Source organism: Lissotriton helveticus, chromosome 4_1 (assembly GCF_964261635.1).
Source record: "Lissotriton helveticus chromosome 4_1, aLisHel1.1, whole genome shotgun sequence".
NCBI classification, from domain to species: Eukaryota; Metazoa; Chordata; class Amphibia; order Caudata; family Salamandridae; genus Lissotriton; species Lissotriton helveticus.
The window spans coordinates 1,451,879,062-1,451,893,448 of record NC_136063.1 but is presented as its reverse complement, the minus strand read 5'-3'; the positions used below and the strand labels follow the sequence as shown (position 1 = coordinate 1,451,893,448).

Below are 14,387 nucleotides of genomic sequence, written 5' to 3'. Positions count from 1 at the left end.
ATGAGTGAAAGAGTAAAGCAGCCAGTGATGGCTTACAGAGGACTATTCCTCAGAGCACCGGTCATATGTACGAGTACTCGCATGACATGAAGTTTCTTTTTTTTTTTTTAATTGACCAGACAAATAAACGGTTGGAGGGAACAAATGCAGAAATGTTTGTGTTTCGCTATTGGGAATACTTTACCTTTTGAATATTTTTTTCAATATTTAGTGGAAGATTGAAAAGAAATTTGAAACGCTGGAGTACATTTAGTGCATTTCTTGTAGAATCTGCTTTGTCTTTGCGGCCTAGCACTTCCTGGAACAGGGTATCTGCAGTATTGCTTGCTCCTACAAACAAAGAGAGAAAGAGATGTGAGCAAGGCGCTAGAAATAAAGAAAAAAATCTGTAAACAAGGAGCTTAAACCCATTACAAAATAACTTTCAACTTTAAGCTGGCACAAAGATCGACATGGTATGTGAAACATGATTACAGGTTATACAAGTCAGTTTACCTTACTTTTTTATCCAGTTGTGTAGCAATGCATGAAAGTTAGGCTCTTGCTATTGGCTGATCTGACAGGACTCTGAAAGTTGACTCAAAATAATCGCATTTCCCCTCCTGTTGCTATCGGAGTTTGGGATAGCCCTATACTTAAAAGTCTTACTGGGTGAAGGGGCAAGTCATTTAGGTGTTGGCTATGTGGTGATTATTTGAATTGTGTTTTTAGATAACGCAACAGTGGTCCTTATTCATGCTCCACCTCCCGTAGAATGTAGTATATGTGGATCTCCAAGTGTAATATGGCAATCATTACCATTATTTAGTTTGAGGAGGGCTACAAATGGCAAATCCTTGACTGGGCCATGATGCTCCCTCATCAATGATATTCAATTGCATATTATTTTCGACGGATCTGGGTGAATGGTTAATGCTGTTCTGCACTTTCATACGTATAACATCTTAAAAAAAAGGTATTTAACAGGAACCAGAGCACAAGTGGTAAAATCCTAACACCGAGGTAAACTTTCGTTAAAGAGGCTCAGTGAATTGGTGACAGTTATAATGCTCTGCAAAGGCTTTGTAACAAAAATTAATATATTTACACAATAAGAACAAAACTACCAGGGTAAGCAAACGCTGTATACTATGTTAAAGACGTGTAATATGATAGTTGGACTGGTAATAAATATGGGAATGTACTTTTATTAGTGCACTTACTTCAAGTAAAAAGTTTTATTGGGAAACAGAAAAATCTTGGTTCGTCTACATGCTGATAAATCCTAGGCACAAGAGGAGGTTCGACTCACATTTGTGTGACTTTAAAAAGTGCATATTGAGGAATTTTCAGATCTGTAGCTAGATCACAAAACATTTTTGACCCACGCTATTCCACAACATTGGTGGTAAGATGTGCTTTATGCAAGCACCTTTTGCCACCGTATTAGGAAATCAATTTAATGGAGGCGGTAATGTGTCACACGAATGCCTGTGAATACTAATGCATGCCATTTTGCTGTGATGGTTTGTTCCATTTCTTTTGTTGATTTAACCCCTTGGGCGCGAAGGATGTGCTGGACACTTCCTCAATACCAGTGTTGGGTGCAAAGGACGTGTGCAGCATGCCCTGGCACCCACCCGTGGGGAAGCGTTGGTCGTACTCCCATGGCCCTGCCCCAACATGCCCCACCAGAGATGGCAGCAGAAGTGCTTTCACCGCCATCCCAACCCATTCCCCATCGATCTGATGACATCAGTGCGCACATGGCACGTCAATGTCATCATTAGCGACCAGGGACTCGCTTGAAGTCATCAGGACATTCTGGTAAGTCATTTCACAGCATGGCATGCAGCAGGAGAGACAACAGGAAAAAGGAAAGTCGGCGGGCGACCCACTAAAGGCCATGGAGGACTATGCTGTCCATTGTTTCTTGAGAGTGCAAGGGTCGCCCCCCAAAGGTGGTAATATATTTTGTTTCCACCCACCCTTGAGGCAGATCGGCCGGTTTTTTTAGGCTGGTCTGCTACCCCACAGACAGTGGAAATCCACTAGACAGCAGGAATGCCTAATTTTTACATTGTTTTAGAGGAGTGACACCTTGGGCAATGTCATATGCACTGCCCAGAGTTTCATTCTAATCCTGACCTATGTGTGCCCAAATGTTTTAAATTATACAACTCAAGTATTGCGAGCAACCATGAGAGAACAAGCATTTGCAATGCAATAGGTCTCGCATTAGGAAAGTTTGAGCTATTGGTATTGTAAATGACACATTTTTTAGTTATGTTTTGGTTTTGAAAATAGCGAAATTAATAGCTTTGTCATTTACAATGCCAATAGTTTTAACTTTCGCAAACGTAACACCTATAGCATTTGTAATGCAATATGTGTTGTATTTACATGACTTAGATGTATTAATATTACAAATAACAATGGCTTTTAAAAAAAAAAAAAATTAATACTTTAAATAAAAGTTACTGTAATTTATAATGGCAATAGCTTAAACTTTTGTAAATAGCTTTTGGGAAGATTATGTTCAGTGTATTTTATTGTGATGAAAATCCAAGAACAGAAGTGAAATATTAACATTTGTTTGTGACATTTGTAATAAAGCTTGAAACATTGAGAGAACATTTTAGAACCAGTTGTTGTTGAATGGTTGCACAGAGTGATGTTGTGGCGTTCAGTGGTGCTGAGTGATGCTGTGGCCTTCAGTGGTGCTGAGTGATGCTGTGGCTTTCAGTGGTGCCGAGTGATGCTGTGGCCTTCAGTGGTGCCGAGTGATGCTGTGGCCTTCAGGGGTGCCGAGTGATGCTCCGGCATTCAGTGGTGCCGAGTGATGCTCTGGCATTTAGTGGTGCCGAGTGATGCTCTGGCATTCAGTGGTGCTGAGTGATGCTGTGGCATTCAGTGGTGCTGTGGTGTTGAGTGGTGCTGAGTGATGCTGTGGCACTGAGTGATGCTGTGGTGCTGTGGTGTTGAGTGGTGCTGTGGTGTTGAGGGGTGCTGTGGTGTTGAGGGGTGCTGTGGCGTTGAGGGGTGATGTAACGTTGAGGGCTGCTGTGGCATTGAGGGGTGCTGTGGCATGTTGTGGCGCTGAGTGATGCTGTGGCGCTGAGTGATGCTGTGGCGCTGAGTGATGCTGTGGCGCTGAGTGATGCTGTGGCGCTGAGTGATGCTGTGGCGCTGAGTGATGCTGTGGCGTTGAGGGGTGCTGTGGCGTTGAGGGGTGCTGTGGCGTTGAGGGGTGCTGTGGCATTCTGTGGCGCTGAGTGGTGCTGTGGCATTGAGTGGTGCTGGGGCATTGAATGGCATTGAGTGCTGCTGTGGCGTTGAGTGGTGCTGTGGCGTTGAGTGGTGCTGTGGCATTGAGGGGTGCTGTGGCATTGAGGGGTGCTGTGGCATTGAGGGGTGCTGTGGCATTCAGTGGTGCCGAGTGGTGTTGTGGCGTTGAGTGGTGTTGTGGCGTTGAGTAGTGTTGTGGCGTTGAGTAGTGTTGTGGCGTTGAGTAGTGTTGTGGCATTGAGTAGTGTTGTGGCGTTGAGTAGTGTTGTGGCGTTGAATAGTGTTGTGTCGTTGAGGGGTGCTGTGGCGTTGAGTGGTGCTGTGGCGTTGAGTGGTGCTGTGGCGTTGAGTGGTGCTGTGGCGTTGAGTGGTGCTGTGGCGTTGAGTGGTGCTGTGGCATTGAGTGGTGCTGTGGCGTTGAGTGGTGCTGTGGCGTTGAGTGGTGCTGTGGCGTTGAGTGGTGCTGTGGCGTTGAGTGGTGCTGAGTGATGCTGTGGTGCTGAGTGATGCTGTGGCGTTGAGTGATGCTGTGACATTGAGTGATGCTGTGGCATTGAGTGATGCTGTGGCATTGAAGGCATTCCAGCAGCTACTGCGCTCTTGAGTGATGTTGTGGCGTTCAGTGGTGCTGAGTGATGCTGTGGCCTTCAGTGGTGCTGAGTGATGCTGTGGCTTTCAGTGGTGCCGAGTGATGCTGTGGCCTTCAGTGGTGCCGAGTGATGCTGTGGCCTTCAGGGGTGCCGAGTGATGCTCCGGCATTCAGTGGTGCCGAGTGATGCTCTGGCATTTAGTGGTGCCGAGTGATGCTCTGGCATTCAGTGGTGCCGAGTGATGCTCTGGCATTCAGTGGTGCTGAGTGATGCTGTGGCATTCAGTGGTGCTGTGGTGTTGAGTGGTGCTGAGTGATGCTGTGGCACTGAGTGATGCTGTGGTGCTGTGGCGTTGAGTGGTGCTGTGGCGTTGAGGGGTGCTGTGGCGTTGAGGGGTGCTGTGGCGTTGAGGGGTGCTGTGGCATTGAGGGGTGCTGTGGCATTGAGGGCTGCTGTGGCATTGAGGGGTGCTGTGGCATTGAGGGGTGCTGTGGCATTGAGGGGTGCTGTGGCATTGAGGGGTGCTGTGGCATGCTGTGGCGCTGAGTGATGCTGTGGCGCTGAGTGATGCTGTGGCGTTGAGTGATGCTGTGGCGTTGAGGGGTGCTGTGGCGTTGAGGGGTGCTGTGGCGTTGAGTGGTGCTGTGGCGTTGAGTGGTGCTGTGGCGTTGAGTGGTGCTGTGGCATTGAGTGGTGCTGTGGCGTTGAGTGGTGCTGAGTGATGCTGTGGCGTTGAGTGATGCTGTGGCGTTGAGTGATGCTGTGACATTGAGTGATGCTGTGGCATTGAGTGATGCTGTGGCATTGAAGGCATTCCAGCAGCTACTGCGCTCTTCCAGCCACAACGTCCCATTACTGTAGGAATTGTAATTAAACTTTTGGGCATGATGGCTTCATGCATAGCAGGCTACCTGTGTGTCCTTTACAGGATTGTTTGGCAAGACAGTGGGCACAGGTGGAAGGCCATTGGGTGACTCCAGCATTGGTAACAACAAGGGCCCAGCATTCCCTCCACTGGTGGAATACCAACAACCTCTGAATGTGCAGAGACTTTCTAGACCACCTTCCGCAAGTGACCATTACCGCAGATGCCTCTCGAACAGGGTGGGGCACCACCTTCATCACATGACAGTCCAGGACACTTGGCCTGTTCGCTGCCATGGGCCGCCACGTGAACTACCTGAAACTGCTAGCCATCAACAAAGTCCTCAGTGCTTTTCACCGAGTGCTCACAAGACTGTGGTCATAATAACGGACAAGATGGCTGTGTTCTAAAGTCGGAAGCAAAGAGGGGCACCTCCCCAGCTCTCACAGTTGGCACAGGAGGTTTGGCACTAGGCAGTACTTCACGACATTCACCTCTTGGCCCTGAGACAAAGCACATTCCGGGACTTGGCAAAGACTTTGCAGACCTGCTTGGCAGGACATGTATGACACATGTTAATTGTACAGCGTAATCAATCCACAAGACACAATGTTGTCCAAGTTTTACCAGCGCAGTCAAGTGCCATTTAATTCTGATGGAACCGGCACAGCCAACACGGGTTTCCTTTTAAAAAAAAAGACTTCCTCAGGGCTGCGGAACCATAAAATATAGAAATGTACATTTGTATGTATACATAAATGGTAACGCACCGGTCTAAACTCTCTAATTATGTGGACATGCAAATGGAAAATATGCCATGTGTGCCCAAACAAAGATAAAACCATGTCATAATGATAAGGTTACCAAGAGTAGGGTGTAAATTATCACCCACTCATCAAAAAAGTGGAGAGAAGAGCTGAGAAGAAAGGTTATAGAAAAAGGGTGAAGAGAAGGAGAGAGAAAGAGAGGCAGATGTACATCCCCAGTCTCAAGGAACTAGTCCTGATAGGTCTTGCATCCACTGTTAGCCCTCACACTTCCGGAAGGGAGTCAAGTTTCATCACTGGGCTTATGCTCCTCGTCGGGCCGGCGCTGCAATGCCCGACGGGACACCTATTGAAAGGGTCACTTTCACAGAGATCTTTTAAGAGAAAAGCCGACAGTTGAGTGCGGGTATTCGGGCTAGGACCTGGGGTAAAGGGAGTGAAGCACATGCTGTGAAAATATGTACAAATATTAAAATACCTAAGGGTATCCACTGTGAGATTTGTAATAGCGTAGTAACCTTGGTAAGTTAAAAAACCACACAGGTTGGTGGGTTACTCTGGGGCTTAATGTGCCCAAGTAACTGCTAAATGGTTGACATGTTTCACGCCTTAAATGTCCACGGCTGGATCGGTGGCGTTTCTTCAGGCCCTAGAGCGAAGTGAGATAATGCACGTGGGGGGCTGGGTTCCAAAACGAGGTGGTAACCCAATAAAGTTAAAGGTACTGAAGGGTCAACCATATGGCTGGCATCGGAGCTATGGTGGTTGAAATCTTGAATTGTAGATAATCCTTAATGAAAGAGAAAGTACCTAAAAAAAGAAGGGGGATGACACAAAGAACAAAAGGGGGAAATGGGTGAGAGAAGAAACAGATACTCTTAATGTAGCGTACTGGTAGATGTAAACATGTTGGAAGATAATTAGTGCATATGGCACGTTTATACATCATTTAAGGTCGTGGGATTGGACCGTAGGAAACCACAGTTAAAATGTCTAAGACCCCCCATGGTAATGATGTGTCCAGGCAGCTGCAAGTCCTCCAGCAAAGCAAGGGGGGGGGGGCATGTGCACTGACACTGTCAAGTGCTGCCACTGCACCCCAGTGCAAGCCGGGACTAGCGCTGTAGATGGAGCATATTCGTGACCGTGAGGTAGTGAGAGAGATCACCACAGGGTGTCAGAGGCGGGAGAGAGGCATCCCGCGGTGCGCAAGAGGACACCAACGGGAGCACACGGTCCCCCGTCTGCGTGACATCAGTTCTTTCTCACACATGGGAAAGATATACAGGTCTCGGGGAGTGCTCAGGCAATGCTTTTACAGATACTATCCACATGGGTGACGGCGAGAGTGAAAGCTTACCCTAAATGGGGGGGGAATAGTATCCCGTGGCATGTCCTAGCTGATGGCTCACACCCTAGTACCTAATAAAGGGGGATAGGTAAAAGCGGGGAGGGGAGACAACATCACGAGTGCAGTTAGACACAGGGTATAATGGGGGGTTTACCAAGGCTTCGACTCACGCTTGAAACCTCTGTCCACCAAAGTGGGGCATCCTACTTACGCTTGCGTTGGGTGCTCGGTCAGTTGCACCTACCCTGCATCAGTGGCTTCCTGTTCGTGTGCGCTCCGTAATCTGACTGCTATTACATGCTGGACGCCGTTCAGTCGAGGTGGTACCTGTTTCCTGTTTCTATTATGTGCAGTATGTTCTTGCCCTAGGAGACGTTCAATGCGCATGCTTGAAAAGCAGTTTTCTCGCATGCTAGTGTCTATTGCAAAACAAGCACGAATCACGTGGTGTCCAGTTAACCAATAGGGTGTAGGGTCTCGAGGGCGGAGTGAAACCGTTTTTCAGTAAACGGCGCTCGGTTGGTCCGGCGGCAATCAGTGACGTCAGGAGAGTACGAGAGAGCGGAGTTTCGGTGTCTGCGAACCTTGGAGCACGGCCAGCAATGACCCGTGAGTACATAGAATGGGGGTCTTGCTGAGACTGGAGTTTGGGGTCTGGTATACGTGCACGGCTGAATTTCTTAGCTATTGCACAACAAGTGCGGGCTCCCATGAGTGAGGGAAGCCCCACGCGTGTGCCAGGTGATACGGCGGAGATACCAGGGGAGTCGCGACAAAAGAGCCAGGTGAGTGGGGGGTGGGGTGGCTGTGTGTGTGTGTGTGTGTGTGCGCGTGTGTGTATGCAGTGTGTGTGCGTGTGTGTGTGTGTGCCTGCGTGTGTGTGTGTGCGTGCATGTTTGTGTGCATGCGTGAGTGTGGCTGTGTGTGTGCACGCGCGATTGAGAGAGGCGAGAGGCTGACTTGCGGTGAATGTTGAACAGGAGATGTGCACGGTGCCGGGATGGGCGTGCGCGCCCATGAGATGAAATCGCCGAGGGAAAGCGCGTACCCTTCCCCTGTCCAACATTCCCGGCAAGTGCACAACATAAGGTCTTTCGCTGGATGCAGCGCTTCGCGCTGCTAACACCAGCGAGACCTAAAAAGGGAACTCATTGTGGTCTGTATTACCAGATAGCTGGTTGGCAGTAGTTTGATGTGTACAGTACACTTGTAGTGTATGCAGTCATACTTGGTACTTCATCTTCTACCAATAAGTTGTTTTTTTCAATTTGAAAAAACATGTACTGTTGTAAGTTGTACGTTTTATTTGTTTCTATCTCTGCTTTGTGTGTGTGTAATCTGTTCATTGGGGGAATATTTTAGAAATTCAAGTGGTGTGGAGCTTCATGGTGATGTCTGTTTGGCATTCGGTTGGTGGTGCGTGTAAACTGGCCTTTAGCTGGTGGTGTGTGTGGACTATCATTTGGCTGGGGGAGTGTTTGAACTGGTGGCTGGCTGACAGTATGTGTAGTGGCAGTTGGCTGGTAGTGTGTGTATTTGTGTGCATTGACTTGCTGCTGGTCACTAAACACACACTACTAGCCAAATGCCATTCCACTCACACCACCACCCAAATTCCAGTCCCCACGCTCTGCCAGGTAGGGCGAGTGGTGTGTCAGCACTGTGGGAGCATGAAAGTGATGGGCCCTTGAATGACGCACTTTGGTGATGTGAGTGTTGTAATGTAACCATAGGCTGGTGGTGTGAATGGTTTTGTGACACGCATAAACGGTGTGTGAATGGCCTGTAAAGTGGTTGGTGTGAGCTCTGAGTCACTGGTCCAGTTTCGCACAACTATAATTGTCTTATTAACATTTATTTCTATGTTTTAATTTCCATGAAAACTTTTGTTAATAAAATTTAAATTTTGAACTTTTCACTCGCCCTTGTGTCAAATCCAACCAGTATGTGTGTACTTGAGTAGTAGATGGTTGTGCAGTAATATTTCTCTTTTCGATCTTTCTCAGCCAGGGTGTACATAGTCTATAGGGAAAATCTACCAACACCAGATATTTTCGCAAACGAGGCAGCAGTGAGAATCCAGTATGATGGGTCTTGCTTGGATCCCATGAGGGTTTCTTATCCAGAAGCCCTTGCAATCCTCAAGCAAAGTATAAAAACACTCCTTTTCTTTATATTTCTGTGAATCCAAGTACTGGAGTCTGTGGTACTGGAGCCAAAAAAAGGCTTAGCATTCTAGGGGGGGAAGGCTTAGCAGCCAAAGGGCTAATCTATAGTGTTGTTGTGTTTTAAAAATATTGTTGGTCCTTGTAAGGTTTTGTGTTTTTTGTGGCGCCTTGTATAATTGTGTTATTTTCTTCTGTTTACTTTGGACATGTCATAAAATGCTGCTACACTTTCAGCAAAAAGTACCAAAATGCCTGTAAAGTTCCTGCGACAAACAGCCATCAGTCCAAAGTGGTAAAATATCGATGCTCTAGCTCCTGGACTAAGACACTAGTCAGCCCAAAAGCATAGCAGACTGTCTCAAATTAGTACTTGCAGTCCTCACTTTATGAAATACGGCCCCCGACGCCGACCACCGTGGTAAGCCAGTGTAGGACTGGAAACTAAAACTAGCCCGGCATAAATGTCAGAACAGCCCATACACAGCTATTGGCTGCAAATGTAATGGGGCCATTGGAGCCCGCATGGCTGCGGTATGGTAGACCATCATCGAGGATGAAAGCAGCCCGCTATCCTGCAGTCCAAGAGGCACTTACCAGAGTGGCAAAATGCCCAGTCTGGCCCTGAGGCAGAGCAGCAGGGCTCCAGAACTCTTGACACCTGGGTATGCAAACGTTAGACCGTTTTCCTGTTTTTTCACCTAGATCGTCCACTGATACTTTTCAGTCTCTAAAGAACTCCAGTATGCTAATAGGGTCAAGGGATACCATGGATTAATAGGAGGTGGTGAGGAAGCCAAAAATATAGCCAAATTATGAGTGATTAGATATTTATTTTTGTAACATTTGCGTCTCACTCATGTTCTCACATTATTATATTTTGATTCTCTGCAGAGGTTGCTGATAAGTTTTTGGCTTCGCTCGATTATCTTTTATTTCCATTTAGTTCAAGGATGTATTTACCTCATGATATGCAATCATATAAATGTATTTGCAAGGCTTGCTGTAATTTTAACCCACGCTGCTTGATACGAATATAAAATACTGGCAGTTACGTGGTGGAGTGGCAGATCTGCAAACAGAATCAACATGGTGGAGTCTTTCTGACTATAGCCTCACTAGGGTCTGTTGTACATTTGTATTGTTCTTTTGACTTTCAGCAGCCCTAGAACCTGCAATAAATGTGAGCACAGCAGGTATGAACGCTGCAGATTTCCAGGGTGCATGCACGTGTAGCTGTGTGCAATGCGATGCAATGACACTGTAGTGCTTGTAGACATCGCATATGTGGGGATGGTTGATGTGCAAAGTGTGAATGCACTGTGGGCAGGTGCAGTCAACACGTGTGAACTGATCCAGGGTGTGGAATCAAAATGGGAAGACGTGCAAAAAATACACTGAATTGTTACTGCAATTTTGAGGAGTGGCATGAGGAGTAGTGTGGGGGCGGGCTTTTACAAGACCGATAGGTGAACGCTGCATTCCATGCATGGAGTATAGCAAATATATACTGGCATAGAATAGATGTCACAATAGAGGATGCTAAAGAGACCTGAATGTCAGAGAGATGGCCCTCACTGTTCACATGGGGCTTTCTTTCTGGACTGCAACTAGAGGAAAAACAGACCTTTGAAAGCAGGTGTTGAGGTTTTCTTTTTCTTTTTCTTTTTTGTTTTTCTTGGCTAGAGAACGTTCTCGGCTGGGCTGCATGGGGGTGTTCTGCTCAGGGACATCTTAAGATTTGTGTGGGGCTTGGCCCAAATGTATTTTGGGGGCCCCTGTTCAGAACAGCTTTGAATTTATGATCCCATTTCAGTTATTTCATCCTCTCCTTGGCCAGGTCACTGACAGTACACAGACACACTCGTCCAAATGTAAATGCTTTTACATCTAATATTCAGGGATAGTGGCGTGGGTTTTCAAAACTGTAGCACAGCAGCAGCTCACTAATATTACTGAAAATAATCTCTTTGAAATCCTCTATTTTCTCATATGTGAGGTCCTGTTTTGATCTAAAAGAAACTTTTCTAAGGAAGTAGCATGAAACATGAACAACACATTTATCTGCAAAATGCCTGTAATAGATTCTCTCACATCACCCACATTAACAATAAATGTAAGGAAAACACTATTTAAAACTATCTGTTTAAGAACTATTCAAGGCCATCTGGGCTCGACTTTCTCCAGAAAAGTGCTGGCTCTATCAGGGGGCCCCCTGAAAAGCTGTGGCCTTGGACCAGAGCCCACTTTGCCCATGCCTTAAAATGCCTTTTCTTTACATAATGGGGCGGGTAGTGAGACTTGGATAAAATGAATATAAAAGGGAAATGACACTTACCCTATAAGCATCTATTCGCAGCATACAGTGTTGTAGATTCACATGCTGTGAATACTCCTGCAATCTTGTGCTGGACCTAGATGTGTGCAAGTTGTTTTTCTTCGAAGAAGTCTTACATGTATGTTTAAGAAAAATACCTTCAATATATATTTTATTTGCTCTTTTGGGTGGTTTGAGAAGGGGATTTCCTGAGCCTAGCTTGGTTTGGGATTTTTTGTTGTGTACAAGTTTTTTGCAGTACAATTTTTTGTTTTGAACTGTTGTTCTAATAACAAGTTCTGATCTTGGTGTTCATATACTTCCATTTGTATGTGTGCTTTGTATGAGTTTTGTTTTGTGACTTCCGGTATTTAGGTTGTGCTGTTGCCTATTGCCACATATCTTATGCCATTTTGGTAATAGTGAAACATCTAAACGTATACATAGAAAGTGTATGTTTTTCTAAGGAAGAGCATGTCCTCTCCTCGTTAAGACCCTAAAAGGACTTCAGTTGCCCAATTTTGATGGGGTAGAGCTATATGGTGCTTGCAATAAGTGTTTGTAGAATGAGGCTGTTGGGATGGATCGTACCAGTGATAGATTTTTGTACTTTTTATATAAGCTACTGGTTAGGTTCGTATTATATTACTTTTTTTTGTGTCCAATGACTTGGTGTATTGGGTAACTGAACTGGGCATGGGAAAATCATATGACCTAACAAAGCTAATGTTTATTTGGATTTTGTTTTGTGGATGTCAACAACTCGTATAGGCAATGGGCTTTATGAAGCATATACATTTAAAAAGTTTATAAGGATTATTAAAAGTACAATGTGAGATGCCTTGTATGCTATGCTAAGAGGTGAAATTGTTATTTTGTTTATCACAAGAGTAGGAAAAAGGGAAAAACAATAATCTTAAAATGTCAGAAGACTGAATTAAATCAAAGATGTCACTATGAGCAGTCAAGAAATAATTGCATTGGAGGAGGAGCCTAGCCGGCGAACAAGATGGCCGCCTGAACCCTCGGCTCCGCTGCCCCGCTCGTCTTCCCTCCGTACCGTTGCTTATCCTGTGATTTGTCCGGTCTCCTTGAGACGGTATTGGACTCTGGAAGAGATGCTGATTCCAGCGGTGTGCTCCCCGACTTGCTCCCTGCGACAGGACTGATTGAACGTCCCTGTTTCCTTTCCAGCATTAATGGCGGAGTCCGGGTTATTGTTCTTGGAGCGGGCTGACCCTGACCACCGCAGCAACGGCTGCTGACGACAGGACGGAGCCGACCAGCGGATAGCGGCCGCCGCTTCGTGTTTCTGCAGCAGCGCGCTTTCATTTCCTTTCTCTCCGCATCTACTCGACCAAGCAGTTTCCAGTGTAACATTGTATCCTTGCCCGGCTTTGTGTGCTTCTCCTTTCTCCTGGGCTGTGAAGGGAGCCATTTTAAACCGAGTGCTCGGCGAATGTACCAGGTGGCCTGACCGACTATTGAGGGGGCTTACAACGGCCGACCTCACGCTATGTCTGTGTGTAGCGTCGGTGTGAATCGTGCTGCCCCTGCCCCCGTGACCTGGCTATACTTGTCGGGGCGCCCATGGGATGACGGACTGAGGGAAGGGGACGCCGGCGTATGGCCTCGAGGACTGCCTCCGGTCGTCGAGCCCTGTGTGCGAGGCGCTCCATCATCCTCCTTTCCGGAGGTGCCCCTTCAGATCGCTGAGATTCTGGGCGCCCTGGTTGCCTTACGATCTACTTGGTGTGGTCATGCCCGGGACCTGGGGGACCGCTTGGACGCCCTTTTGTCTACGCTATCCTTATCTGGCCGAGCTGGAGATCGCGTGCAGACCGCTTCGCCACACCATGAGCCTGACTATGGTGACCTATCTATCCTGCGGTGCATGGAGACGCTGGGGGTGCGAGACCTGGATACTGCTGTGACTCTATCTGCTATGGCTGTGGAGGGATGTGAGACTCCTGGACTGGCGCTGCAGCTGGATAGTCGCCTTTGGACGCCATGTTCTGCACCTTCTTCGAGATCCGCTGGCGATTCTTCTAATGGTGTCCTGGGCGCGCTGCTCCTTCTTCAACTGTTTCGCCTTGGGGGACTGACATTGCGAACTGCCCCTTTTTGTACACCGGTGGCCCAGGCGGCTTTGTGTTGGACAGGTCTTAGTGGACGGCGTCCTGTCCTGCCGTGGTTCCTGCAGCTGCTTATCTCATGCTGGGGGGCTGTTTTACTGTTGCTCTTCGTTGTTGTGCTGGATCGTCAGGGACAAGGTTGAACACGCTTTTGCTTTTCCTCACTGTCATCTGCTTTGCTGGAACGGTAATGTGTAGTCGGGGGAGCTGACTGCTGGATCTGTTTTATTTGGGGGTCGAGGGGTAGGGCGGCCGAGAATGTCCTGATGGGTTGTCTTTAGGACACATAAATCTGGCCCTCCTCCGGTATTATATGTACGCTTTTTCCTCCTTTCTCTTCCTTCTTTATTTCGGGTACTCTTTATTGGGCGACAGGCACGCTGTTGGGGGGGGGGGGTAGGCCGTAGCCTCTACATGTGTGCAGGGTGGGGGGTAGGGGGGGGCTTTGTTTTGTCCGTTTTAGTTCCTATGGGCCTTATTTTTCCCTTTGTTTTCTTCACTTCCTTTTCTTTTCTTTTTCCTTGGGTCAATGGTGTGGTGGGGGTGGGGTGGGCGGCGATCGCCGCACGACTTAATGTGTGCTTCTCGATCCTTTTCAGTTCTCGTTGTGCCGCCATTTTGATTCTGTTTACGCTCGCTGCCTTTCCTTGATAGAAGTCGCCCACCTCTGTTCTGCGTGTATACTGTGACCTTTGATCCTTTCTAATGTTTATTAATCACGTTTGTTTATGAACATTATAAAATTGAACCTTCATTTCTCCTGCTTCTCGGTAGAGTAAATGCTTCCGTGTAACCTGGATTGCCTGTATTTGGATTTACTTTGCTACTGAGTTGACATATTGCTTGCTACAGTGCTCCGATTGATGTCGAGGCCAGCCAGTTGGTTGTGGGCCCGTAACTGTTTATGAGTCTGTGCAATAAAGGTTTTAT

At 47.1% G+C, this 14,387-nt stretch overlaps 1 protein-coding gene across 3 annotated transcripts in view; it reads right to left on the bottom strand.

Annotated features, from left to right (window-relative positions):
• EXOC2 (exocyst complex component 2) overlaps positions 1–14,387 on the bottom strand; it is a 948,514-nt gene that overhangs the window by 574,362 nt on the left and 359,765 nt on the right. For all 3 annotated transcript variants that reach the window (XM_078688027.1, XM_078688028.1, XM_078688025.1), the window contains one exon: positions 185–330. In XM_078688027.1, the coding sequence (XP_078544153.1) occupies positions 185–330 (146 nt within the window). The remainder of the gene's footprint in view (positions 1–184; positions 331–14,387) is intronic.